At 57.8% G+C, this 27100-nt stretch overlaps 2 protein-coding genes across 4 annotated transcripts; both read right to left on the bottom strand.

Annotated features, from left to right (window-relative positions):
* Window positions 1-263: 263 nt before the first annotated feature.
* Window positions 264-7853, bottom strand: EVA1B (eva-1 homolog B). The gene is made up of 3 exons (XM_051770966.1): window positions 7523-7853; window positions 5632-5748; window positions 264-5531 (listed from the first exon to the last, which is right to left on the bottom strand). Exons 1-3 carry the CDS (start codon window positions 7593-7595, stop codon window positions 5113-5115), a joined length of 609 nt encoding a protein of 202 aa, XP_051626926.1. The 5' UTR covers window positions 7596-7853; the 3' UTR covers window positions 264-5112.
* A 108-nt stretch (window positions 7854-7961) lies between these two features.
* STK40 (serine/threonine kinase 40) lies at window positions 7962-26659 on the bottom strand. Of its 3 annotated transcripts, none has more exons than XM_051770939.1 (12): window positions 26582-26659; window positions 22557-22669; window positions 20989-21108; window positions 19967-20052; window positions 19356-19499; window positions 17964-18191; window positions 17134-17186; window positions 14327-14442; window positions 11735-11879; window positions 11191-11310; window positions 10843-10927; window positions 7962-10193 (listed from the first exon to the last, which is right to left on the bottom strand). In XM_051770939.1, the coding sequence occupies exons 3-12, from the start codon at window positions 21098-21100 to the stop codon at window positions 9975-9977; spliced, it is 1308 nt and encodes a 435-aa protein (XP_051626899.1). In that variant the 5' UTR covers window positions 21101-21108; window positions 22557-22669; window positions 26582-26659; the 3' UTR covers window positions 7962-9974. The 3 variants fall into 3 exon arrangements, with proteins under 3 accessions (XP_051626899.1, XP_051626902.1, XP_051626901.1); XM_051770942.1 differs by lacking the exon at window positions 26582-26659 and adding an exon at window positions 26382-26406; XM_051770941.1 differs by lacking the exon at window positions 26582-26659 and adding an exon at window positions 24331-24455.
* Between the last annotated feature and the right edge of the window lie 441 nt (window positions 26660-27100).

Below are 27100 nucleotides of genomic sequence, written 5' to 3' on the forward strand. Positions count from 1 at the left end.
TGGTAACAGGCATTGAGGACGATGTGGTTTTGGTTTGTGCCCACCTGACCCCACCAGTCCTGACATTTGTTTCTCTTTTATAATTTGACCCAGTGATGGTCAGGGTTTGCTCACCCGCTCAAATTTTCCTCCCCTATTGTGTATTCAGTTTTCTAAATTCATACTCTGCTTATTTTAGGCCTTTACGTACGTAGCGACATCAATTCAAAGATAATTTTGGAAACTATTTTTGGTTCTTATAAATAGGAAAACAATGAAGCATGTGAGTAAACATCTAAATATTCACTTGTTGGGACCAAACTGCTATGATTTTTTTTTTAACTTTTTTTTTTTTTTATGTAACAGTTGAGTTTAGGGCCTTTTAAAAATGATTGTTTTCCTTTTATGTTGGAAGTTAACAAAATTAGCATGGTTTTAAAGAGAAAAAAAAAAAATTACACCCTACTTCTGGCCACTGTTTGTGTTCACTGTTAGGCCTGGTGTGTGCTGGACCCCAAACTGCTTGTAGCATTTGTGTCTCCTCCCTGCAGCTGGTTGTGACCTGAGTGCCCTTTCCAAGATGACAATTTTCTAAGGAACTTCCGAATTCTACTTGGGGAAAAAATATAAATGGAGATGAGAATTTTTCAATATTTTTTATTAATCTTTTTATAAAACCAAAAGGCAGATCCCTCCTGAGCTGATTGAGGACAGCCCTTAGGATGTGTTTCTTTGTATCTTCTGCTTTAAGAATACCTGGAGCAGTTTGCAGATGGTTCCCGGCCGGGTTTGAGCCTGGGCGGGGAGGCACAGCCGTGCCCACTCTCCCCTCTCCCCTCCCCAGGATTGCTGTGCTGTTCCCCACACACCAGCTAGAGTTTGGTTTGTTTTGACTTGAACAGTTCCTGTTTAGCAAAGCCCCGAAGTTTGTTTATGCAAATAAAATACAATAAAATACGTAGTAGGTGTAACTCTGCTTGGTTTGTGTCCTGAGTCGCCAGAGGAGGCCAGAAGTGCCTGGAGCTGCAGGGGAGCTGAGGGACACAGTGGTCCTGGAGGAGAGGTTGGAGGGACACCAGGGGTGGAAGGGGAAGCCCAGCCGGGTACCCTCACTGTCACAGAGCAGCAGGGGCACAAACCAGGGGTTTGTGCTGGGCTGACTCAGATATGAAAGCAACTCCCTGTTGGGTTTTATGCGTTAATAGACCTTTCAGCCCCTGTTTTGGCACTAATTGCCTGGGGACAGAGGGGACACAGCCATGGACCCTTCCCCGGCCTGCTGCCAGCAGGGCTTGTGTCACCATGCACGGGAGCAGCTCCATCCCTTCCCACAGCCCAGCTGGGTGCTGGATGTGTGGCCTTGGGGTGGTTCAGGGGATGCCCAGGGGCAGAGCAGCTTTCCCGGCGCTGTGGGGTGACGGCCAAGAGCTGTCGGGACAGAGGTGTGGGGTAATGGCAGCTGCTTCACCTCATGCTTGACCTCGGGCTGACCCAGGGAAAGGGGTGCCCAGTGTTCCCAGTTCCCCGAGGGGTCACCCTGGGAATTGCAGCAATGAAACCTCCCCTCCATCGCCCTTCTCTGCCCGCGGCCGATCCCCAACCCCTGCTCGGGGCTCAGGATTGCTGGGTCGGGTGAGTTTGGCCAAAAGGAATATCTGTGCTGCCTCCTGGGCCAGGTGCTGGCCAGGCCCGGCCGGAGCACTGGTGTCACAGTGTCCCACTGACACCCCGGCCCATGGAGGGACCGCGGCCACTCCACCCCCTGCGCTCGCGGTCTGTGGGTTTCGGCCCCTCCACAGTTTGGGTTTCACTTCCCCTCCAGCCCAAGGTGACAGAACCACTGTCACCCCGGGTGGCTGTGAGCTGTCACCAGGGGCCAGCTGTGGTCCTGCCCCTTGCCTCACTCCACCCTGTGCCAGCCCTGGCTCTCCCCAGCGTTTGGGGCTCAGCCGTGCAGGGAACCCCGATGCCGTGACACTGGTCCCCACCTGCAGTCCTGGTGCCCTCCAGTCCCATCCTCACCCAACCTCTCTCCCACAACTGATGCCAGCGATGCCATCCCAGGACACCGAGCCCAGGGATGTCTGGCCCCAGTGTCCATCCGGCCCCAGGAACCCCCGTGTCCCACCAGGATGGCCGGGCAGCCCCGCAGGTGGGTGTGAGGTGGGTTGGGGCAGCCAGGGACCTGCCCGGGATGGGGGGCAGGGGGAGCCCTGTGGGGCACAGGGATGTGGTGTGGACCAGCACCCAGGTTCTCTCTGCTTCGACTTCCTTCCCAGCACGGAGCTGATTTCCTCTGGCATCACGTGCACAGTGCGGGGCCAGGGGAGCCTGGCAGGGCACGGCTCGACCTCGTGGGCAGAGGCAGGAGGGAGCAGGAGGGCAGGTAGGAGGGAGACGCCGCAGCTCTGGGGGGCCTGTGCGTGGGAACCACCCCAACAGCAGCCCCCGTGCTTGGCCGAGCTGCTCCAGGGCTGGGCATGAGGACAGGGTGGTCCATGGGCACCTGCCCACGGCCTGGTGCCCTGTGCCTGCCGTGCTGGTGGGCCTGCCCTGCTGTGCCCCCCGGGCTCGGTGGGACGGGGATGCTGCTGTGCCGTGGGGGTGGGATGACATCCTGCCCGTGGTTCCCCTGCTCTGCTGCACAGAGGAAGCGCCGCCCGCAGCAGGGCCTGTGTGGGGCTGGTGTGGGGCTGGGAGAAGGTCCTGCCCCAGAGCCTAAGGAGCCCTTTTGCTCCCTGGCAGTTGGAACCACAGCGAAGGACAGGGAGGCCGAGGACGGGGAGCCCCCAGGTGAGTCCTGGGCTGGGGGAGAGGGAGGGACAGGGATGTGCCTGGGACAGGCCCCCCATGCTGGGGCAGGAAGAGCTTCCTGCCCCGTTCTCGCCGGCAGTGCCGGTCCCAGCCCCAGCTCCGCTCCTGCCTCCTCTCCCCAGAGCTCCCAGCACCGGTGAGGATGGAGCCGGCCAAGCTCCCGCTCACCAAGAGGATGGCTCCTGCTCCCCCCGTCCCTGCCAAGGCCAAACCAGTCCCTGTGCTGGCCACCAAGTAAGACACATGTGGCCGTGCTGGAGTGTCAGGGGCCACAACGATGTCCCAGCACCAGGGCCATGCCCACGGCCATCTCTGGGCCCTGGAGCAGGACTGGCTGTGCCATTTCACACCTCTGCTGTCCCCAGGCCTGGTGACCCCCAGCCCAGCGCCATGGCTGACATGGGATGGGGCAGAACCGGTGACCCAGGTAGGGTGCAGGGGCCACACGAGGGGCTGCAGGGGGGCTGGGCCCTGCCTGGTGCCAGACACCGATTCCCGCTCTTTCCTTGGCAGATGCCGATGGCTTCAACGTGGTGTCGGTGACCACGGCCAGGCTGAGCCACCCCACGGCCACACGGCCACGGGTACCCGGCCAGCGGCCACCCAGCCTTGTCCTGGGGAGTGCAGGGGGTCCCTGTGGGGTGGAGCAGCCCTGGGGGCCGCCCCACGCCAGGCTCTGCGTCCCCGTCCCCAGCGCGGGGCAGGCGGAGGGGCCGGAGGGGAGGCCGCTGGCCCTGGAGGACCTGAAGGCCGAGGTGCGGACGCTGCACATCCTCGTGGACCTGATGCGGGTCCAGCACCTGTGAGTGGGGACAGGGGGGTCGGGGGGTCCCCAGTGGCTCCCTCAGGCCCTTCCCTGCCGGGTCTGGCCCCGGCTGAGCCGTCCGGGCGCGTTGCAGGCGGGACCTGCAGGAGCTGCGGCTGGAGCTGTGCCAGGAGCGGAGCCAGCGCCAGGCACTGCAGGTGAGTCCCGGCAGGGGCTGCCCCGTCCCGGTGCCCCCGTGCCCCCCAGCACTCACAGCCTCTCCCCACAGGCAGAGATCGAGCGGCTGAGGAAGGGGCTGTCCTGTTAGTGCTGTGGGGGCTGCGCTGCCCACCTGGGGCAGGTGGGGGGCACATGGTGCCCTGTGCCCCCTGACCCCGCTGCCCCCAGCCTGGATCTGCACTCACTGGGCACAAAATGCCCACCCTGTGCCCAGGTACTGCTCCCTGCAGCACAACTGCCCCCGAGTGTATAGAAATTGTTTATGATAAACTATTTTGGGCGTGGATCTCTGTGTGGGGACTGCTCAGGGAGCTGTTGTGGGCTCCCATGTCCCTGTGGGGCTGGGCTGGTCCTAACGGGCACAAGGGGTCCCACCATGGCACAGGGGGTCCTGCCAGGGCCCACAGCAAGGCTGGGACAGGGTCTCCTCCTCCTCCTCCTCCTCCTGCTTGTCCTCCTCCTCCTCCAGCCCCCACATAGTTTCCCAGACCAGCTCCAGTCCCAGCCCCAGCACATCCTGGCCTCCAGCCACTGGAGAACATCTGGAAAACATCTGGATCCTGCTGGCGCTGGCGGCAGGGGGGACCAGCCTGGGAAGAAGCTATTTTTATAAAGCTGCTGGGGAGGGGGTAGTGGGGCCCCCGCACCCTGTGGGGCTGTGCTGGGGCTGGGAGCAGGGCAGGATGCAGCTCAGCCTGGTGGGAGCAGCCACATCCCTGGGGAGCAGCGGCCATCCCAGAGTCCAGCGGGAACATCCGCCCTGGTCCCACCGGGAGGGCGCTGGGTCATGGTGGGCGGTGCCGGAAAAGATCCGGCTAAATTTAGTGGGGCCAAAGAGGGAATCGGCCTGGGGAGGGGCTGAGACAATCCCTGTGTCCAGGGCCCCCCAAAACTCAGGACCCCACCACGCTGGGCTCCAGCTTGTGTATAACAGCACCATGTTTGTGAGGCAGGAGCCCAGGGCTCACACGGACGCCCAGCCCGGCCCTGTCCCATGGGGTGACCCCCCACCCATCCCGGCTGAGATGGGCCAGCAAGGTCAGCCCTGTCCCTGTCCCTGTCCCTGCATGTCCTGGGGCTGCTTGGCTGGTGCCAGCCTCGTACCAATGGCTCAAAGTGCATCATGTCCCGCGGTGCTGTGGGACAGTCCAGCCCCGGCCGTGCCCGTGGCACCGCGGTCCGGCTGTCCTTGGTGCAGGGACAGCCCAGGGCGGCTCCGCCGGTGCAGGGGCCACAAGCGGCCCCCGTGTCCTGCCGGTCCCTCCTGGCACGGCGTGGGATCGGCTCTGGGGGGAGCAGGCACCGTGCCAGGGCGGCTGCCCCCGTGCCAGGGCTCAGTAGTAGTGGACACGGCCCAGGGTGCCAACGGAGCCGATGGTGCCGGAGCCCAGGATGTCGGGCTGCCCGTTGCGCCAGATCTCGCGGATGATGCGCTCGCGCTCCTCCAGCCGCTGCGCCCGCTCCAGCTCCTCGGCCGACGCGAACACGTTCACGGCCAGCGCCCCGTCCCCGGGGCCGTGGCTCTCCAGAGGGATCTCGGTCACCGGCAGCAGCGACTCGGACGCTGCGCGGTCGATGGTGTCCTCCTCTTCATCCTCATCCTCATCATCCTCGTCCTCGCTGGCGTGGCCGGGCCGGGCCGGGGGGCGCGGGGGGGACCGGCAGGACAAGCGCAGCACCAGCAGGCACAGGGTCAGCACCAGCCCGAAGCACACGCCCAGCACGAAGTAGAGCCCGAAGCTCTCGGGGTTGGCTGTGGGAGAGCAGAGGGGGTGAGGGACCGGTCTGTGCTGCTGAGGGCCCACACTGGCCCTGGGGTGGCCTTGGAGTGCCCCGGACACGCCCCGGCTCACCTCGGATGTGGGCGTACGCGGCCATGCTGTTGCTGAGCAGCTCCATGTCCCTCCGGCGACTCTCCATCCCGTGCCCGGCGGTTCTCAGCGGCTCCAGGGATGGCACACACTCGGCATCTGCGGGATGGGGGGGCTGAGCAAGGCTCTACAGGGGGCTGAGAACCCCCACAAGGCCCCCAATCCCTTTCAAGGCCGTGCCTGGGTGCACCCAGGGGCTCCTCGCTGAGCGGGGCTCGTTCCTGGGCTGGGCTGCTCCATCCGGGGCTGGAATCCCACAGATGCTGAACTGGAGCCATCCCACTCCACCGCCCTCCGTCCTTCCTGAGGGACCAGGACGGATACGGCTCCTCCTGGACACAGCATCAGGCGGATCCGTGGCACAGGGCCAGGCTTTCCGGCCCCTGCCCTGGCCACGGGATGGGTCACGGGGCAGGGAGGGATCCCAGCACACATCCCTGTGCTCGTGGGAGCCGGAGCTGCCTGTGCTCATGTGCACACGTGTGCTCCAACACACACATGGTGTGCCCCAACACACACATGGTGTGCTGCAACACACACACACACACACACACACACACACACGTGTGCTCCAACACACACACACGTGTGCTCCAACACACACATGGTGTGCTCCAACACACACACACACACACATGTGCTCCAACACACACACACGTGTGCTCCAACACACACACACACGTGTGCTCCAACACACACACACAAACACACATGTGCTCCAACACACACACACACACGTGTGCTCCAACACACACACACACACACGTGTGCTCCAACACACACACACACACACGTGTGCTCCAACACACACACACGTGTGCTCCAACACACACACACACACGTGTGCTCCAACACACACACACACACACAAACACACGTGCTCCAACACACACACACACACGTGTGCTCCAACACACACACACACAAACACACGTGCTCCAACACACACACACACGTGTGCTCCACACGCACCGTCAGGGCAGTGTCCCTGTCCTCGTCCCTGCACGGCTCTGGCCCAGCTCCAGCCTTGGCCCTTTCCCGGGGGCTCTGCAGTGCAGGGACAAGGACGGGCACAGGGCAAAGGCCACCAGGACAGCGGGCAGGATGGGCAGCAGGGCAGTGGGAAGGATGGGAGGCAGAACAGCGGGCAGGGCATGGACAGAGCGGGAGGCAATTTGGCCCTGGCAAGGGACGAGCTCATTTCCCAGAAAGGGCTCCAGGGAGAGAGGAATGAGGAAAGAAATGCAGAAAATGTGACACATCAGCAGAACCATCCCGGACAGTCCAGGGTTGTGGGGCTGCAGCACATCCCGGGGCTGGGCAGCCCCTCCGGTGGGACACCCCAAAGCAAGGCCAGCAGGGTCCCCAGGACGGGTGGGTGCCCTCCCTGTGGAGCGGCTGCACGGCCGGCCCTGCCCCGCCAAGGCTGTGGGGCTGGAGGGGCACAGCCCCGCCATGGGGCCCCAGGGACGCCCAGAGCCCCACACGGTGCTGGTGAGGGCACTGCAGGGCTGATGCAGGGCCTGAGGGTCCCCAGGTGTTCCCAGGCACTCAGCCCTGTGTCCCCAAGGGCCGAGCCTGGCGTCCCTCAGCGCTGCGTCCCCAAGTACCACACTGAGCGTCGCCGAGCCGCCACCCCGCGCCCTCACCCGCTGCATCCCACGCCCCGAGCTCTCCAACCCCGGGCACCCGGCCCCGTGTCCCGGCACTGCTCCCGTGTCCCGGCACTGCTCCCGTGTCCCCCAGCCCCACGTCCCCCGACCTGGAGCTCCTCAGGCAGGGACGGGGCAGAGCCCGACCCCCGCCGTGCCCTCGGGGTCCCCCGGGGTGCCCCGCGGCCCTGAGCCCACGCGGTGCCAGGGCCGGTACTCACCGGGGCGGGAAGGCGGCGGAGCCGCTGCACTTTGGCTGGAGCGAGGGAAGAGAGGGAAAGGTCTGTTTAGCATTAACGCTGCAGCAACAGGAAATAGTTCGGAGGCGGCTGGCGGTCAGCGCGCCCCGAGCCAATGGCAGCCCCGGCCGGGGCTCGGCGGGGCCGGGGCTCGTCCCGCTCCCCCGGGACCCCGCGCTCGGCCCGGCTGCGGAGCCGCCCCATCCCGGCCGTGGGCAGTGCCCGGCCCTGTCACCCCTGGCAGAGGTGTCGGAGGGGCTCGGATTCCCTCGTGCCAGCCCTGGACGTGCCAGGGCCGGACCTCGGGGACACGAGGCTCCGCATCCCACCACTGTCCCCAGCGGCCACCCCGGGGAGGGACAAGCTCAGAGAGGCCCCCATCCCACTCCCCTCCCACCCCTTCCCCGCGGGGTCGCCGGGCTCTCGTATGAAGTTTTATTGCCGACATGCAGGAGTAGTTCCCGTGTAGTACAAAAATAACGTCTTTATACAAATTTTTTTCCTCTTTTTTTTCTTTTTCTTTTTTTCCTTACAACAGGCTCTGTCCCGCTGCAGCCCCTGGGCCCCCCCGTCCTGCCCCCCACACCACCCCCTTCCAGTTTGCCTTAGTACAAGTGGGATTGACCGGTGCTGCCCAGGGCACAGGATCCTGGTGTGACACAGCCTCAGGGAGTCCCAGAATATTGCTTTTTGCTTTAACTTTGGGGGAAAAAAAAATAAAACGACAAAAATAAAGAGGTGGGAGCGAGGCAGGAGAGAACCAGAAGGAGAGAACAGGGCCCTGGTGGGGTGCTCAGGGGGTCCCTGCCCTGCTGCTGGTGGCACACACTGGGGGATGCTGGGACAGACCCACCATCTTCAAAATAAATAAGGCGAAAGAACTGGGGCTACTGGCTCGGCTGGGGCCGGAGCAGGGAGCTGGTCTGTGTTAGTGTTCACGAGGCCCTGCCTGCCCACGGGGCCTTGGCAGGCGCAGGCAGGACGTAATGCCCGACGGGGCCAGGGATGCTTCAGGTCCATCCCCGTCCCCACAAAGCCACCAGTGCAGTGGCCCAGCTTAGAGCCCGTCCCCTTCCCCAGCCCGGGGCAAGAGAAGGCAACAACACGCTACAAACATCTGCTACTCGCTCCCTGCCCTCCCCGGGAGGGCTGGGCCCAAAGAACACGCTGGCCCCCAAGAGCAGGACAGCCCCAAAAAGCAGGGCAGCCCCCCAGCTCTGCCCCTCCCTGCTCCCAGGGCTGGCAGGAGGGTGATAGCAGGGCTGGGAGCAGCAGGGAGCAGGGAAGGAGGCAGCCAGAGAGCCGCTGCCTCGAGCGGGAGCCCTGGCACGGGGAGCCCTGGGAGGTCTGTGTGAGAACAGTTCATCTGGCAAGACAGGCATCCAGTTCATAAATGAGGCTCAGAAACAATCATTCCTGTTCTCAGCACAGGCCAAAACTCTTCCAGTGGCACCAGGTGACAAACCAGGACATCCTTCCCCCACCTGGGCACGCAGGGAGGGCAGAGGCAGCCCCAGTTTTGGGCTGGGATGGCAAGAAAAGCTGGGAACAAATACAGTAGACACTTCAGCCTGCCCCTTCCTACCTCTAGGTGGATTACTTTGGGAAGCTTTTCACATTATAACTCATAAATTACATCTGTACCACAACTGAGGGGGAAAATGCTAAATCAGAATTAATGCAACTGTAACTGCACCTGGGACAAGCTACTGAAAAATAAGATTAAATCATAGATCCTTATAAACCAAAGGAATCAGTGAAAGGGGGGAGAGGGGGCAGAGGCCCCAGGGGGCCAAGTCCTGTGCAACCTTCGAGCTGGGACAGGATCCCAGCCCTGCAGCTGGTGCTGCCGGGATGACTCCTCGGCTCCTGCCGGGCCCTCCGGTCACAGCGGTGGCCACACGGCCACTGAGGGCTGGTCAGCACGGCCAGACCGGGTGGCACGTAAGGACAGAAACAGATTTGATGCAGATGAAGGGAAGTGGGAGGTTTCAAGAAATTCTTCCTTTCCAGAAACCCTGGTAAATCCAAGCTTATTCAGACCACACGGAGCGGGCGCCGCACGGGGCTGCTCTGTGCCAGCAGCTTCACCCTCGGAAGTCTCCTCCTTTCCCACAAGCTTTGCTCGATCCAGAGAACAGCATGGTTAAAAAGACAAGAGAGGTAGATTACAGTCATGATTAAAAGCAGATTAGTCATCTAGGCTTCGATTTTAAAAAACAGATTCCAGAAGATGCCAAGAGGTTTGCTGCTTCCAAAACTAGCTTTTCCAAAAGTCTTCTCCCTCCGGAGCGGGTGTGAGTGCGTGTCCCTGGACAGAGCTTGGGATTTGCTACATTATTCCCCGTCGTGGGACACCGGTATTGCTGTAGGCTGGAGCAGGCAGGTGAAGGCAGACTGCAGGGTGGTGCTCGTGCTCTCGGGGCGTGGGGAGCTACTTCCGGAGGTACCTCTGGGCCAGGATGGCCGCGTCCAGGGGGTTCATGGGCTGCGCGTCGTGGCCCAGGCGCCGCACCGGGGGGATGTTCCCGAACTGCCGCTTCTGCAGGAAGCTCTTGGCCTCATGCAAGGTGTTCTTCTCCTCAGCCAAGAGCAGCTGCTGCCTCATGTAGTTCTCGAACTCGTACTGGGAGCACTCCTCTGTCACCTTCACCTGCAGAGACCCACCTGTCAGAGCCACGCCTGCAGCCCCAGGGCTCCTCCGATGGGCCCGGGCTACCAGGGGATAACGGGGGTCCTCGTGCTGGGCACGCAAGCAGGACTCCCTGTGAGCCACCGCTGTCACCAGGACAGACCTTTGTCCTGATGTGGCTCATCCCAGCCCTGCCAGGCCCTGGGGCTGCAGCTGCCTGACCCCCATCCCTGCTGCACACCCTGCACGGCCACCCCTGGGCAGCCAGGCCGTGGCAGCACTTCCAGCACGGAACAGGCCGCAGGAAAACAGGATGTTTGCTCCCATGGTGGAGCTCACCGAGAGCCGGAGCCAACCCCGCTGCCTCCTCCCAGCATTCCCAGCTGTGTGAGGGAGTGAGCACTGCTGGGAGTGGACTGAGCTGCCCCTCACCGGCTCTGGGGCCAGCGAGTCACTTCCAGGCAGCTCGGCCAGCTGGATGTGACTCCCAGTCCCAGCAGCATCACCCTTTCCTTCCGCCACACAGGGTGATGAGGACTCGGCCACGTCTTCCCTGCCCTCCCCTTCCCAGCTCAGGGGCACAAGGGCTGCCATCCCTTCCCATTACACACAGACTTGGCACAGCAGCACGGAAAAGCAGTTCCTTGGAAAGGAAAGCAGGAAAACCTACCTCCTGGGGGTTTTCAGGATTAGCCACTTGGTCATCGATGTCCGGCACCACTTGCAAAGGGCCACTCAGCGAGGACATGGACTGCCTGGGGGAGAGCACAGTGTTGGCATCCAGAGCGTGGCACTGGCTCAACCACCCTCACCCAGCCCTGGGTGATCCCACTGGGATGGCCATGGTTGCCACCAGCACTGGCAGAGGCCTCTCCAGCTGTATCCGTCAGCACACACCGCTGGTAGAGACACGGGATGCAGCTCCCAGAGCCTCCTCTGGTGAGCTGAGCCCGCCACAGCTGGAACAACACAGCCTGTGGCCAGAGCCAGCATGTCCTGGCTCTCCCCGGGCACGTACCAGGACGCTATGATGGAGCTGAGGGAATCCAGCACTTCAGAAGCTGTCAGCCGCTGCTGCGGGTCCAGGACCAGCAGTTTCCGGATCAAGCACACAGTGTTTTCCGAGACCCGGCCATCCCTGGGGGACAGAGCATGGTGAGCCTGGGGCAGGCAGGATGGATGTGCTGGGAGCACAGTTCAGGAGCTACTGGAGCCACCACTGCTCTGACCCTGAGACCCCCAAATTAACCAGGGGGTCCATTCCCTGTCCCTGAGCTCGGGACCTACCCCACCTTCCCATGAGCTGTCCCAGCTCTGCTGCTGCTCCTCAGTGTCCACCCCAAACAGCCTGTTCTCAGGACTGCTGCGACCCTCGGGGCACTGATGGGAGCCCCTCCAGCTCCAGCTGTCCCAGTAAGGCCCAGCAGGCCCCCGGGGCAGGCTGTACTCCCTCAGAGGGGAGGCTGTACTCCCTTAGGGGCAGGCTGTACTCTCCCGGGGGGAGGAGGCTGTACTCCCTGGGGGGAGGAGGCTGTACTCCCTCGGGAGGAGGTTGTACTCACTCGGGGATGGTGTACTCGGCAGCCTTGATTTTGCGGAAGAGCTCCTGAGGTATGCTGTCGTAGAAGGGGAACTGGCCGTAGAGCATGGTGAACAGCACCACCCCCAGGGCCCACATGTCGCTGGGCTTCCCTCGGTACGGCCGACCTGGGGACAAGGGACACACACCCTGCAAACGCTGCAGAGCACAGGCCTGCTGACCCCCTCACCCCCCCAGGGAGGCACCCTGCATGGCCTTCACTGAGCCTTGGGGCTTCCTCATCCCAAGGCACCAAAACTCCCCCCAGGCTGCATCCTCTGTGAATAAGCAAACTGTCCATCTCCACACAGGTGCCCTCCCATCCTCTGTGGAGCAGGAATGCCCCTGCTGAATGACCCTGACACGATCCAAGGGCATCAGGTAAATCAGAACTGCTGTGACCTGTGCTGGAGTTCCCAAGTCACTGCCCCTCACCATCCCTACAGCCTGGCAGGTTCCCCAGATCCACCTGCCTGCAAGTTCAGACCAAGGGAGGGGAAACTCAAGGGCCAGAGAGCACAGGGCAGGGGGAGGCAGGAAAGAAGCCCAGGAAGGATAAGACTGAGCTCCTGGTGATGGGCTTTGCCTCTGGGATGGGTCCAGCACACAGCCATGGAGCCAGCCGTAGTCACAGAGGGCACAGGAAGGTGTTTCCCTGCACAAAAGACATTCTCAAGGCTGCTGCAGCCCCGGGGTTCACCTGATGGAAACGATGCTTCCAAGCCCCTTCAGTCACAGCAATCAGCCCAGAGCAGCACGGACGAGGGCCACCAAACCAAACCCCAGTGCTGCAGCACAGCACAGGACTGAGGAACAACTTCCTCTGACTCACACAGTGAGTCACTGCTGCAGCATTTGGTATTTGTACTAATTATTCTTTGCTTTATATGCTCATAAAAAGGCACCTCTCCCTCCTCCCCCTCCAACTTTTCCTGCTGTGACATTTCAGCAGCCATCCCTCAGAAGAGACAGTTTCTCCTGGAGACCCACAACAGTGATTAATTCCTCAGGCGTTCCAGCTTCCCCTGCACAGGAGCACCAGCAATACAGAGGGATGCTCCGAGCTGTGGTGATGCCTGGAATGTCCTCAAGTAACTTTTCCCTCAGTGCCTGGAGGGGAACTACAGACTGAGCCATTTTGGGAGAACATTTTGGAGAGAAGGGTTGATCTCAGACACCAGAGCCAGGGCAGGGCAGTGGCAGCATGGGCCAGGCTGGGCAGTGCAGGATGAGTCCTGAGCTAAGGCTGTGTCTTGCAGGGTCTCAAACAGCCTCAGGTGCCAGCAATCAGCCAAGACAGCCTGTTCCACCTCCGAGAGTGCCCTTAGAAGAAAGGTAGGAGGGGAGCTGGGCTGAAGTGGTGGACACATCAGCACCCTGGAGCAGGAAGGAGCAGCTCCCTGCAGCCTCCTCCAGCCACTTGAGCCACAACCAGTCCAACCTCCTGCACAGCAGTTGGCTCCTGTCACCCATCTGGTCACAAGGGCCTCAGGATATCCTGCAGAACAGGAAAGGCCTGCAAAAAAGCCAGGATCCACCACCCCGCCTGCCTCTGCTCCCTTCCTGGCTCAGTCCTGCCCGGGAGGGAAGCACCTCAAACCTGCCTGGCAGATCACAATGGAAGAGCTCAGCTAGTTTGTTCCTGCTGCCTGCAAATAAACCTCCTGAGAGGAGTCCACTGGGGCTGGATGTCCCAGGACCAGCTCCCTCTGAGGGCCTTTCTGAAATCCAGTTGGGACACCAGGAACAAGGAACTCCTGAGCTAATGCCCAACATGTGGATCTACAGAGGGAGAGGTTTCATATGCACAGTCCCACCTGCACCCTTCAACACTAGGCCAGCTCATTTGGGTAAGAAGAAACCCCCCCAACCAGGACCACCAGTGGCTGCTCAAAGGCTGGTACAGGAGCAGAGCTCAGAGCTCATGGAAGAGAAACCTCCTGAAGCAACTGAACAGACAGAAACCACAGCTGTTTCCAACAGCACTGGGAACAGCTAAAGGCAGGAGGACATCAGGGAATGCTGTTCTGTGCCAGACTCAGCTCAAGGCCTCTGCTGGAGACAAGGCACAGGCCAGGCTGCTGGAGAGGGGATCCAGCCCAGACAGACGGTTCTGGCCTGCCCTCATCATTCCTTTATTTTTAAGTAACTCCTCTCTGTCGGCCCAGAAGCTGCCCAGAGGGTCACCAGTTCCTGCTGGAAGTGAGCAGCAGCTGCAGCAACTGCTCCTCTTAGTGCACAACTCAAATACTCTGATATCCTGGTGGGATCTGGACTGGCTGCCCCTTCAGAAAAGCCTCAGAAACAAGATTCAGACGTGGGAAAGCAAATGTCTTGTCTGCAGTCAGACTTATTAGGGAACAGGCAGGAGCTCTGAATTAGCTTTGAAGTTCAGACAAGCCTAAGAAAAAAGTCACGCTCGCTCCTTCCCTCCTTCCCCAGCTGGAAAAGCAGATCAAGCCTCCTAAGTGGGCCCTGATGAAGGCAGGTACATATGGGGACACAACAGGCGGGTTTATTTACTGTCAGGAGGCACAACTGACTGAAAGAAGCGCTGAGCTGGGGGAATTCCTACCGCTGAGCACGTCGGGGCTGATGTAGGCAGGGCTCCCCCGCTGGTCCTTCAGCAGGTCGTCCTCACTCACCAGGTGCTTCCCCAGGCAGAAGTTGGTGATGGTGATCCGATGAGTCCTGGGGAGAAGCACAGGGTGTCAGGGAACCACACAGCACAGACAGAGGGAGTTAACTCCAGAACAGAGGTGTGTGTCTGGGGGGCTTTTTGGGAAGCTTGAGGTGCTGGGAAAAGACACAGGGAGCAGTAAGATGAACTGCATCCCAAAGGGAAGGGATTCCACACCTGTCAGCACGGCTTGCAAGGCTCTCACAGGGGAATCAGAGGGTCTCTGTTACAGCTATGGCAATGTCCACACCCAGGCTGGGTGGCACATGTAAGCACAGGGTGGTACCTGGCCCACGCTGCAGCCACACAGGTGCCTTGGACAGTCTCCCAGGAGCATCTCAGCCTTTCAGCTACTGATTCTGCCCTGCACTTCCCAACTGCCAATCCAAAGCATCTTCTTCCCACAACACTTTCTGGAACTGAGGGAAAACATGCAGTGGAAGGGCTGCCCCGTGCCTGACCCCCAGGCACTGTGTGTAAACACTGTGTGTTTGTGTCACCAGATGAGCTGTGATCACATTCAGCACAACCCCTTTTGTGTCACCCAACTGTCCCACACAGGAGCCTGGTGGCAGTTCCACGGGATCTGCAGGACTGCTCTCCACACATGGGTGTGCTGAACACAAACCCTGATCAACACCCAAAACCCTCCTACAGAAAGGGCAGAGCTGCAGGGACACAAAATTTCTCTGTTAGGACATCCCTACTTCTCTACGGCACTGCCAGCTCCCATTAATGAATTTTTCCATTTCTCATTACAAAACTACTGTCACATTAAACCTTCCACGTCACTCAGATAATTTTGATTTTAACTTACAACTCACAGGTGTGAGTAGAAAAACACTGTCTGGAAGATTTCTATATTCTTGAGAAGTATTTCACAACCAAACCTGAGAGAATGGATTAAGTCAGTCACAATAACCAAGGAACATTCCCAGCCAGTCTTACAGACAAGTGAAACAGAACCAAGTGTGGGTTGGAAACGGAGAGCTGGTTATTAAAACAGACAGACTGGTGTTTAAGAAGTGTTAGCTACAACTGTCAGGAGACTTCCCTGGCTGAATAACAAGCTGCAGGATTTGTTAAGGATTTAAAAGACTAAGTGTTCTACAGGACACTAAAATGTTCAGGGTTGCTTGGTTTTATTTAGTCCCTGAAATTTGATCTAATCTGTAATCACCCAACTCCTGCACTGCCCAGTGGGGAAACCTGGGAGGCTTTAATGTCTCGTGGGGGACAAGGTCTGAGGGACCCTCAGGTGGGACATGTCAGGACCTTGCAGTGGCACCTTCATGCCCCACCACGAGCAGGGACCTGGCTCCTGGTGAGCTCAGATCTTTGTTCCTGCTCCGGCTGGTCCTCTCCATGGAGATGGTTCTCACGCCTCTCCCACCCTTCCCATGACTCACTCCTGCACAGGCTACAGCCCTCCCTCACCAAAGCTTGTCAGTAAAGAGCAAAAACAGAGATGGAAAGTAAAGAGCAAAAACAGTCACAAGGAATGACTCTGGCCAGTGTCTCTTGACAGAGCTTCAAATACCTCCCCCCGCCAGCAGTGCCCTGGGTGCTCCCCTGCACTCTGTGCCCACAAAAGAAGGGAAGTTCTGTGGGGATCCTTCAAAGCACCAACCTTTGCCTGCCTCTTCAGCAAGGAGGAGAATCAAAGCAGCAGGCAGGAGAGATTTATCTTACAGCAGCTCTACAGAAACAACTCAGAGGTGGCCTCGAGAGGCAGCAGCTGCTCTGTGTTTGTGTGGGGGGGGACCAAGTTCAAACTCTGTAGGTAAAACCTGTTTGCTTTCAGTGTCAGGGAGGAGAAGCAGCAAGCTGTGAGCCCAGTGAGCCTGCAGGCTTTGTACAACAGACTCAGAGACTGCAGACCTCCAGCCTTCCAGCTTTTTACTCATTCCACGGAAACCCAGACAGTGTGAAAAGGATGAATTCCACTCATTCCTCAAGTTAGTGCAAAATATTTAGTCAGTAATGTAATACTGGAGGACAGAGCAGAGTGTCTGAGCTGAACTAGGTGCCAGCTAAATAACACAGAACCCAAGGCACTGAAGAGCCCCAGGGAGCCAGCAAGCAGGGCCAGGCCATGACCCACTGCCCTGAGCTGCTGCCCCTGTGCACAGCATCCAGCACCCACCAGCTCCCATCAACCCCCCTGGAACAAGGGAGCTGCCTCAGACACAAACACACACTGCACAGAAGAGCTTTTGTTTAGATAAGTCAATATTTTACTGCTAGCAAAAACACAGCAGTGCAACAGTCAGATCTAACACTGCTGTGATTGTAGCACAGCCTGCAGGGTTGGGAATGCTCTTGGCCCAATGGAGAGTGGATGATGGGAACAGAACCAGTCACCACATTCAATTCTTCTTTTTGTAAACATTTACAAAATCAGTACTTCTCTTCCAAATTTCTGAATTACTACAAAATTCAGTTTTCAGCAGTTAGAATCCAAAAGGAAGTGCTGGCAAGGGGTCACTAAGCTGGGGGAAAGAGTGAACTATCTAAGTGGGGCTCAATTCCTTTTTGGAGATAAACTTTGGATGTAACTTTGGGCTGGGTCTGTATTTTTCCCTCACCCTCCTGCATGAGAGGGCTCAACAAGTGCTGCCTTTGACTGTGTTTCTATTAGAAATCTGCTTTGGGGAAGAAACAAGAGCACTGCCAGGACAGCAGCTCTCCAGCACTCTTACCTTTTATTTAGCACCATGTTTCCTAGTTTCAAGTCTCTGTGCACAATATTTTTCTGTAAAAAATATAAGAGTATAACATAAGCAAAAGCCTATTTAGAAGTGTAAATTCCATACTCAGACCAGAACACTAAAAAGAAATCACGGCATCTTCATTCTCAGGAATAACCCAGGTCAAGGCTGCAGGTCGAGTTCCATTCTGGGTACTTTGTGCACTTCACTTTGATTCTGATCAGGACAGAACAAGCAAATTTGCTATTCTAACACAAAGAGCTCTCAGACCTGAGAGATCTGAAGCTGAAGTGTCCAGGCTCAGTAAGGCCACTGTGATGAGCAGCAGCCCCACGCTGTGCTGCCCTGCAGTGCCCCGTGCCACGGGGTAAGAAATCCAACATCCACAGAATCCACTTCTACTGCAACAGTTTCTAGTTCATTGATCTCAAACTTACAGCCTGAGGTTCCGAACCCACAAATCAATTCTTACATTGTGATTTATTTTGCTTCAAAAGGAAACAGCTTGTGTTTCCTGTGTTTGATCAGGCTCTGCTCTCCCCTGGCTGAGGTTACCACACTGTGGTTCCCCTGCCCTGCCCTCAGCTGGCCCCTCTCCACAGCCCACAGACACCACCTGATCATCCAGAGACGTGAGGAGCAGGGAGGGAAGGGAAGGGAATGCTCTTTAGGGCTTGGGGCAGGAGGTTTTGTACAGAACACTGCCAACATCCATCTCCTGTAACCCGGCCACTGCCTGCACCAGGAAGTTTGAAAGCACCTATTATGCTAATGTGGGAAAAGTCAGGCTCCCAGCACTGGAGGGGTGAGGAAGCTCTCACCTTGTGTAATGCTTCTACCACTCGTACCACGTCATAAAATATCACCACTGTCTCCCGCTCGCTGAGCCTCTTCTCTTTAATGACATAATGCTGCAGGTTGATCAGATCTGCTGTTTTGTCACTGAAATCGTGAGCACAGAGACAGTCCAGCACCAGGCAAATGCGCTTCTTCATCTTCCTCACCATCCTGTTGGCTTCCAGATCTTCTATAATTTCACAGGCCCGGTCCTGCAGGGAGGCAAACACAGCAGCAACCCTTCAGGGCAGCCTCAGGGCAGGGGTACAGAGCTGGGAGAGCAAACAGCTGCAGGGCCATCTCAAAATAAGCAAATGCAATCCCAGTGCTTGGTCTGTGCCCCGAGGTGGGATTTCAGAAAGATACAGGAGCTCTACTTCATGAATCACACAGAATCACAGACTGGTTGGAAGGCACATTAAAGCTCATCCAGTGCCACCCCCTGCCATGGGCAGGGACACTTTTCACCAGCCCAGGTCACTCCAAACCCTGTCCAACCTGGCCTTGGACACTTCCAGGGACGGGGCAGCCACAGCTTCTCTGGGAGACCTGTGCCAGTTCCTCACAGGGAGGACTTTTTCCTCACAGGAGAAAAGAGGGCAGAGGAAGTCTGTGCTGTCTGGCTCTGTGCCACGTCAGTGCTGATGCTGTTCATACACACAGACCCCTTGAGCTGAGCCCAGGGAAGCTCTGCAGCAAAGCAGCCTCTGGGAACAGCAGGGATCCAACACACCATTCATGAGAAGAACAGACATTTTCAGACACAATTAGCAGTTCTTCCATGACATTAAACAAGACACAGCTGAGTTGGACATTCAGCTTATTTCAGACCTAGTACAGATGGTCTCAAGTGAAAAGCACGTTGACAAAATGTAACCAGCAAGTTAGGCAATACCAGCCATCAAACCAGTAATTCCCATCAGCCCCTCACATCAGTGAACAGCTCTGAAGGGATCAACAGCAACACAGTCCACTCACACAAAAACTGACCAGCACAGTGACCAGTTTAACTTGCTGAAACAGCTTCTTGGCTATTTGCCCCCTTATTAAAAGTCATCATAATCAGTATAAAGACCAGAAAGCACAAATTTAATTTTAAAAGGTGCTAATTAATTTGCCACTGAAGCAGCTGTTGTCCTGTTTGAAGGGGACAGTGCTGAATGCCTGTCCCACTTGTGAATGTTCTCACATTTCCCAAATCCCAAACTCTGTTACATCCCACTGAACTCTGCAGAGCCCCTGCAGTGGTTAATCTCAGAGTGCTGGAACTCTGGACACACAAGAACGGGGTCAGCACAAACAGTACATTAAACAAAAGCAGCTCAATCCAGCAGCAGTCCCTGGCATTGCCCCAGCCTGGACGGTGAGCAGTGTACCTGGAAGAGCCCGTGATGATGGACCACTCCCTCCTGGTTGTGGAGCAGGGAGAGGAGAGAATACTCCGTGTGCAGCAGCATCTTGCCCTGTCGCTCCTCCTGGGTTTCTATTCCTTTATCACCCCTTTCTTCTAAGGTGAGAATCTTCAGGAAAAGGGAAAAGATCTTTATGGTTCCCAGAAAAACCCACACATTCCCTGCCCTCTCTGAGTTTTGGCATCCCCATGTGTTTAACAGCTGATGGAATTGCTCTCATGGATGTGAGAGGTCTCACAGACCTGGCTGAACCCAGCACCCTCCACGCAGAACGTGCAGCAGCAGCTTCATAACCACAGAAAAGTGGCTCAGGTGGCTGTTTGCAAACATGCCAGGTGATTTTTCCCTCCTGGAGCTGCCCTATTCCAGGCACAGATCCAAGGGAGAGTAGCAGAGGCCCCGTCTCAGGGCTGATGTGGACACAGATCTGTGCCTGGCAGCGCTGCCCTGCCGAGGGGCAGCTCCAGCAGCTCCAGCAGCTCCAGCAGCCGTGTCTGACTGTGCTGGCTCAGCCCACACCACTCCCTGCACGGGGCTGAGGAGCCCTGGGGATCCGGGAGCTGCAGTTTGCTTACCTTCAGCTGATAAAAGTCATCTGTCCCATCCTTTCTTGCCAAACACTGAACAATACTTGGCACAGGGGAGTTACCTAAACGTGGACCTACAGCAGAAAGCAGAGACAGACTTGTTTTCCCTCCAGCAGCAGTGACTAACCCGGGTTACATCAGCGTCACGCAGCTACATTTGCTGAAACCAAGTTCCCTTTTTGCAGGGGCCTGAAAGCATTTCCACAAATTGAAAGCTAAAAAACCCCAAAGGTCTTAAACTCTGAAACCTTTCAGGACAATGTTTCATTTGTTTCCTTGAGAAACATTTATCAAAGCCCAACCGTGGCCCAGCTGCCTGCAGAAGCCCTCATTTCTGCAGGTCTGAACCACACAGCAACACCCATGGCAACTGCTCCTGCCACACCTGGGAACAGCTGCCACCTCTGCAGGGACGGCTCACGAGTGCCCAAATCTGCCCAAATTTCAAGTTACCACAGAGTCTCCACTCCTCAGTTTAAATCAATCAGCTCCAGCTGATCATCCATTAGTTTCCACGGTGCAGTCTACCATATCTGACAGTTTACATAACTAGTTCTGAACCAACAACTATTCTAGCAACTCTTCAGAGCTGGCAGAGAGGCCTTGCCTTGGCACATACCACTTCCAGTGGCCACTAGTGCAGTATTACATTGCCCCTGTGCTGATGTGACAGCACATTCCAGGCCAGCAGGGTCAAACATCTTCCCAGACCTCTAACCAAAAAGCCCCCAGATGAATTTGCTCATTAACAAAGTTTAAGAATGTAGTTTAAAAAAAAAAAAGAGGTAAAACCGAGGGCTCATGTTTCTCTCCAAAGCTCTGCCTGCCTTGCTGCACTGGCACCTCACACCTCCTCACTCACCCCAGTTGCTCTGCACATCCACTGACCCGCGTTCTCGGGTAAGACACCGAGTTCCACACCTGCCTTCCCTCGTTCCACGGTGCCTTTTATTCTCAGTTTTGCCACCTGCAGCTCCCCTGACAAGTGCAAATCCCCCGTCCCTGCTTACCCAGGATGAAAGGTCCTGCTCTCTTGGCGTTATTCCCAGAAATCCCCGCGCACAGAGCCTTTGCCTTGGCGGATGTTTCCCCAGCTCCTCTGTCCGATGCTCGCCGCTTCATCCTCGGCTCTTGAAAGGGAAGAGAGACCACGTCCCATGAGCCACTGAGTTACTCCCTCCTGCTAGCCCTCGTCTGTACTGGAAGGCTCCCACCCACGGGTGCACTGGAGGCTCTGCCCACTCCTGTGTCTACACAGGGCCCTGGCAGAGCAGGGTGGGCTGGAGGCTCCGAGCGTTTCTCCAGGCACAAATCAGCCTCGTTGTTCAGAGCAACATTTCTTACAACAGCTGTTTGAGAGACATAGTGGGAACAAGTCAAGATAATTAAGGCTTGTTTTACAGCAAAAACGAGTTTGCAAATTAACATATTCCAAAAGCCTCGGAAAGAAGGTGCCCAAGTTATCCCTGTGTATGGGTGGCTGCTGCTGCTGCCCAGGGGCTTTCGGGGGATCCTCCACGGGGGATCCCCACGAGGCATCACAGTCGCCCACCAAGTCTCTCAGAGGCTCGAGTCTGTTCCTCAAACAGCTAAGAATGCACAAAACTGATCATAAAAATTAATATTTTTCACCTTTCCCAACAAGGGCATAGAAAATAAACACGCTAGTTATCCTGAGATTCAATTAAATTCTCAATGACTTCTCAAAAATTTATTTTTAGCCTTGAAAAAAGTCCCCTCTCTCTTTGCACCTCTTTAGGATCTGACCTTGTTACATCTCCATCTGCCTACATCCAATGCAGCTGAAATTTGGAGTCCAGCATGCACCAGCTCCAGCCAACAGAAGCTTTGTTCCCAGCACACCACCTCTTCACCTTTAGCTCTCAGAAAACAGCTTCAAAGACTTTCACAAGCATCATCACATTCAATGTTTGTGCTCTGACTTTTTAAAGATATTTTGGGGGGTGGGTGTGAAGAGGAACCAAGCACAGCTTCATTTCCTCACTCAAACCAAACCCTGGGAGTTCTTCCCTAAGAGGTTACTACAGTAGAGTGGAAAACATTTTTTGGGCTGCCCTTATCTGTTTTAAACGAGCCACAGTGTTTCACCAGGCAAGAGAGTGACAAAGGACTGGACATGAGAGCAGTTCCCCCTGGGGCAGCCCCGCCCCTCCCGTGGACACAGCTGATGTCACTGCATTGATTCATCCAGCAGTACCTGTCCCCAGGAGCAGGGACAGCCAGGGGATAAGGGGAGGAGTCCTGCAGCAGACTTTGCATCCCTGCACTCCCAACCCCCAGTGCCCTCACACCTCAGCAGAGCTCTGCCACCAGGCCCAGAGAGCTGCACAGAGCCCTGAGCCCCAGGGCTCCTTGTTCCCTTCACATCCCCGGCCCAGCCTCTGACTGTGCCTCACAAACTCCTCCCCTCCTTGCACATCGTCATCTCTGCTGGAAACATGTGAGTAACATTTCCACTGGAGAAACCCCCCCGCACAGGAACCCTGGGATAAACCCGTTGTGCAATCCAGCTGGACAGCTCGCTGGTGCAATGGAGTTACTGTAAACAGGGACTCACGTAGTTCAGCATCAACTGTATCCTTACTCTTCCTCCAAACTAGGTTTTCCAACGTCTCAGGAGACAGGAGTCATCACCCTGGAGAAGGCTGGATGGGCAAAAGGTCGAGGACTCTGCAACATGAAACAAGAGGCACTTGATGCTGTGGTTCTGGATTATTCTGACCACAGTTATGCATTTGGGATGAAGCTGGAGACCTGGCCCAGAGGGTTCTGTCACACTCTGTTCCCTCTCTGCGCAGCCTTCGCAGGGAATCACATGAGCAACATCAGGCTGCACCTTATCCCCCCCAAATACCACACTGGGCAGTCCTTATCAGCGAGGATTAACCCAAGTTCACATTTAAGCCTGGCTCACAGCAAATCCCAGCTCATGGGAAGCCGTGTTGGACATGGCAAAACCCTCCATGAACACAGCATTCAACGGAGCTTCCTGCATGGGAAGGCAGGTCCCAGTGTTGCCTCACTCCTTCCCGGGCCAACCTGGCCAGGGACAGCTCAGACCCGAGTCATCAGCTCCCAGGGCCAGAGCCTGGGCTCCCACTGGAAAGGCTTCCCTGGGAGCAGGCGGAGCTTGGATCAGGCAGGCCTGCGGAGGAGTCGCTGGCTGGGGTATTGCAGGCAATGTTTGCAGGGCAGATCCCAGGGAAAGCAGGCTGTTGCATTAAGTGTATGAAATTTGGCCAAAACTACACCCCTTGTGTCCCAGCTGGTCCTTGGAGACCAGGATCATCCCACCCTGGGAGCAGGGAGAGGAAGTCTCCCACCGACTGTCTCCAAGGGCTTTTGGCTCTTCCTCCTCACCAGGGGAAATTTCTGCCCCCCTCATACACAGCCCAACCTTCTTCTCCTCCTCCTGCAATGCCACATACAGCATGATCTACATGGGGAGTTGAGTAAGAGAGTCATATGTGGTAGCATGTACTTCATTGAGCTGATTAGCATTTGCAGGGTGTGCTTTTTGATATAAAAATGACCCTTAATCAGGCAAAAGTTATTTTTTGGCTATAGCGTCCTTCAAAGTTTCAGTCATAGGACTTTGTTTTGTTCTTCAGCGCCAAACCAGACCCATCCTGTCTGCAGTCCCTCCTCCCATGGCCAGCTCAGCCTTCCCAACACAATTCCATCCCCAGAGATAACGTGGAATGCACAGGGGAAGCCACAGCCCTTCCCTGGCTCATTATCCCACAGGGGCCGGGGTGGGCTCTGCTCCCCTCCCTCTGCACAGCACCAGGGGAGATTCCCTGTGCAGGAATGTCACCATTACTGGGGGCTCTGGAAGCTGAACCGTTCTCTGAGAGAAATAAACATATGTGTGTGTATATATATCTCTCTCCCTATAAAAAAAGCCCATTGTATGAGTCAGTGCAGCCCGTGTTCCGCTGCGCTGCCCTTCCGGGAAGGGAAGCCTGCTCCCGAAACGAGCCCTGACTCACAGGGTTCTTGGAACTGCACGGACACTCATTCAACTTCTTCCCTGAGCGAGAAGTTCGCTCCAAACCAGGCACAGAATCTGCCTGACCAGAGAAGGAAAAATGCCAGGGCACTGGGCAGCACGAGGGGCTGGGGCACCCCTGTGCCGCTGGAAGGGACCCGGGAAAGCAAGGACAGGCTGAGCTCTGCAAGCTGGGAGACAGGAACAGCCCTGGCAGCCCCCACTGAACCCCCCCACCAGAACAACTCCTTCCTCAGCCAACCTGCCCATCAGCTGAGTCCCGGCCACGTGAGCACGGCACAGCCAGCACCTGGGAGTACAGGAGCCCAGCACACCTTACCTCCACCCACAGCCAGCTGTGGCCAGTCTCCAGCTCCTCAGGGACAAAAAAGGCTTCCACAGTCCAAGTCACACATCAGGGAAAGCACATTCCAGCCCGGCCCCCCACAGGCAGCCGGGGAAACTCTGAAGCACAGGGTTCCAGTACGTAATTTCAGCGCAAGCAACAAGCTAGGCTTTCTTCAAGCCCTTCTGATGCATCACCACATGAGATAGCCAAGGACTCATCTCTGGGAGTTCCCTCTTTGGTTACATAAACACCAACCTCAGCTTAACCCTTTCAAGCTGAAGCACAGGCCACATTCCCCGGGAAAAATCCCTGCTCCAGCCCAACACCCTCCCAGCAGGAGCCTGGAAATGCAGCTGCAGCACCCGAGGCTGAGCTGCTGCCCCAGCGCAGTCCCCAACCAGGGGCTGCTCCCGTGGCCAGGCTGTGCTCACCCTCCAGACCCCAGGAGGAGAGGGGGGTGGTGTATCCCGAGGTTTTGCTTCTCCTTTACTGGCCCTGTCACCGCTGACGTGCCACAAGCCCCCGCAGCAGGAGCTCCGTGCCCAGCGCGGCGTGACCCGCACACGTGCTGACACTTCCCAGCCAGGTGTGGCCCCGGTTTCTCCCAGCAGTGACTCACCTGGCCCTGGCTGGAGAGGAGTGGATTGAAGTTCCCTGCACACAGTGCCAGGCCGGCGTTGCTGGGCTTTGCAGTGTGACAACACACCGACAGGCTCACCAAAAAACACCGACCCAAGACAGGCGTTTCACGCAGAAAACGACCACGGGCACACAGAGCTTCCTCTGTCCAGCAAGAGCTTCCAGCTGGAGCTCCCGGGCAGGAGGGAGGCACAGATGTACAGCCAGGATATCTGCACTGATAACACCCCCCTTATTCCACCTGAGCAGGCTGGGCAGCTCAGGCACCAGTCGTAGAGCTGACTCTAATCCCAGGATGGTCTGAGTTGGAAGGGAGCTTAAAGACCATCCCGTTCCACCCCCTACCATGGGCAGGGACACCTTCCACTAGCCCAGGTTGCTCCAAGCCCTGTCCAACCTGGCCTTGGACACTTCCAGGGATGTGGCACCCACAGTTTCTCTGAGCAATCTGTGCCAGGGCCTCCCCACCCTCACAGGGAGGAATTTCTTCCCGACACCTAATCTAAACCTACTTTCTGTCAGTGGGAAGCCATGCCTCCTTGTCCTGTCACTCCAGATTGTACATAGCCTCTCTCCATCTTTCTTGTCAGCTCATTCAGACACTGGAAGGCCACAGTTAGTTCACCCTAAAGCTTCTCCAGGCTGAGCAGTCTCACCTCTCCCAGCCTTTCCTCTCAGCAGAGCTTCTCCAGCCCTCTGATCACCTTGGTGCCTCCTCTGCACTCACTCCAGCAGCTCCATGTCCTTCCTGTGCTGAATCACAGCACAGCTCGGTGCCTACAAGGCTTCCCCTGCCTGCTCTATGGAGACAATTCCGTAACACCCTGAGGATCAAACCCAGCTGAACTTTGCTCTTAAGGGACACGATGCTGTGACCAAACCCTCAGCACGGACACCACAGAGGAACAACCAAAGGATGCAGCGCGAGCCCCCAGCACACCTGCACTCAGCAGGGTGTGTGAAACCCACACCTCAAGGCTCTCAAAGGCTCTGCAAACTACCAAAGCACTGAATCCCCAACACCAGTGCAGCACACCCCCCCACAGCCAGGCCAGGGCGGGACACCGGGAGCCCCAACCCCTCCTGTCGGGGGGAAGGTGCCATCCCACAGGCTCTCCCCCGCCAGGGAGAGCCTGAACACCCTCAGGGCCTGCACCGGCGAGAGCAGGGACCAGCACCGGGCTCTGGGTGGGGGAGATCGCTCAGCCCCCGGGGGAGCTCCCACGGGGAGCAGGTTCAGGCCCCCGGGGCAGGTTCCCGTTCCCCTCCTTCACTCCCCACGGCCCCACTCCCGTTGTTCCCGTTCCCACTCCCCTCACTGCCCCATGGCCCCGTTCCCGTTGTTCCCACTCCCCTCACTGCCCCACGGCCCCGTTCCCGTTGTTCCCACTCCCCTCACTCACCCATGGCCCCGTTCCCGTTGTTCCCACTCCCCTCACTCACCCATGGCCCCGTTCCCGTTGTTCCCACTCCCCTCACTGCCCCACGGCCCCGTTCCCGTTGTTCTCACTCCCCTCACTCACCCATGGCCTCGTTCCCGTTGTTCCCACTCCCCTCACTGCCCCATGGCCCCGTTCCCGTTGTTCCCACTCCCCTCACTCACCCATGGCCCCGGGCCCGGCCCGGCCCGGCCTCGCTCCGCTCCGGGCCCGCCTGGCACCGGAAGTGACGCCACCTCCCCGTCCCAGCCCGCCCCCTGCCGGCCGCAGCCGGGCCGAGGCAGCGACAGCGCCGATTGGCCGGCGGGGGCAGTGCGGGCTGTGATTGGACAGAGAGCGGGGGCCGGGCCGGAGCTTTGCGGCGGGCTCTGATTGGTTGAGGCGCCTTCAAAGGAGAGAGAAGGAAGCAGCGAAGGCCGATTGGCTGCGGTGCGAAGAGGCCATCGCTGATTGGCTGCGGCGGGACGAGCCTGTCGCTGATTGGCGCAGGGTGCTGGTGGGCACGCGGGAGATTCGAACGCGCGCTGATTGGCGGAGAGGCGGGGCCTGACGCGCTGGCCACGCCCACATAGCCCCCCCCTCAACCGGGACCCCTGGAATGGGGACCCCCCGAATGGGGAACCCCCCACGCTGGGGCGCCCTGGGTTGGAACCCCCGTGGGCAGGGACAGGCCGAGCCGGGGG

The sequence above is a fragment of the Manacus candei genome, unplaced genomic scaffold (assembly GCF_025592945.1).
Source record: "Manacus candei isolate 608988 ecotype Guabito, Panama unplaced genomic scaffold, ASM2559294v1 h1tg000127l, whole genome shotgun sequence".
NCBI classification, from domain to species: Eukaryota; Metazoa; Chordata; class Aves; order Passeriformes; family Pipridae; genus Manacus; species Manacus candei.

What these genes read in the sequence shown, in the direction of transcription:
- EVA1B (XM_051770966.1), bottom strand. Translation starts at nt 7,595, where the DNA reads ATGCTAAACAGACCTTTCCCTCTCTTCCCTCGCTCCAGCCAAAGTGCA. An exon ending in TCCGCCGCCTTCCCGCCCCG is followed by an intron (nt 5,749 to 7,522) that starts GTGAGTACCGGC and finishes CCCATCCCGCAG; the next exon opens with ATGCCGAGTGTGTGCCATCC. An exon ending in CGCGTACGCCCACATCCGAG is followed by an intron (nt 5,532 to 5,631) that starts GTGAGCCGGGGC and finishes GCTCTCCCACAG; the next exon opens with CCAACCCCGAGAGCTTCGGG.
- STK40 (XM_051770939.1), bottom strand. Translation starts at nt 21,100, where the DNA reads ATGAAGCGGCGAGCATCGGACAGAGGAGCTGGGGAAACATCCGCCAAG. An exon ending in ATGACTTTTATCAGCTGAAG is followed by an intron (nt 19,500 to 19,966) that starts GTAAGCAAACTG and finishes CTTTTCCTGAAG; the next exon opens with ATTCTCACCTTAGAAGAAAG. An exon ending in CAGCCCCGACGTGCTCAGCG is followed by an intron (nt 11,880 to 14,326) that starts GTAGGAATTCCC and finishes CCTTGTCCCCAG; the next exon opens with GTCGGCCGTACCGAGGGAAG.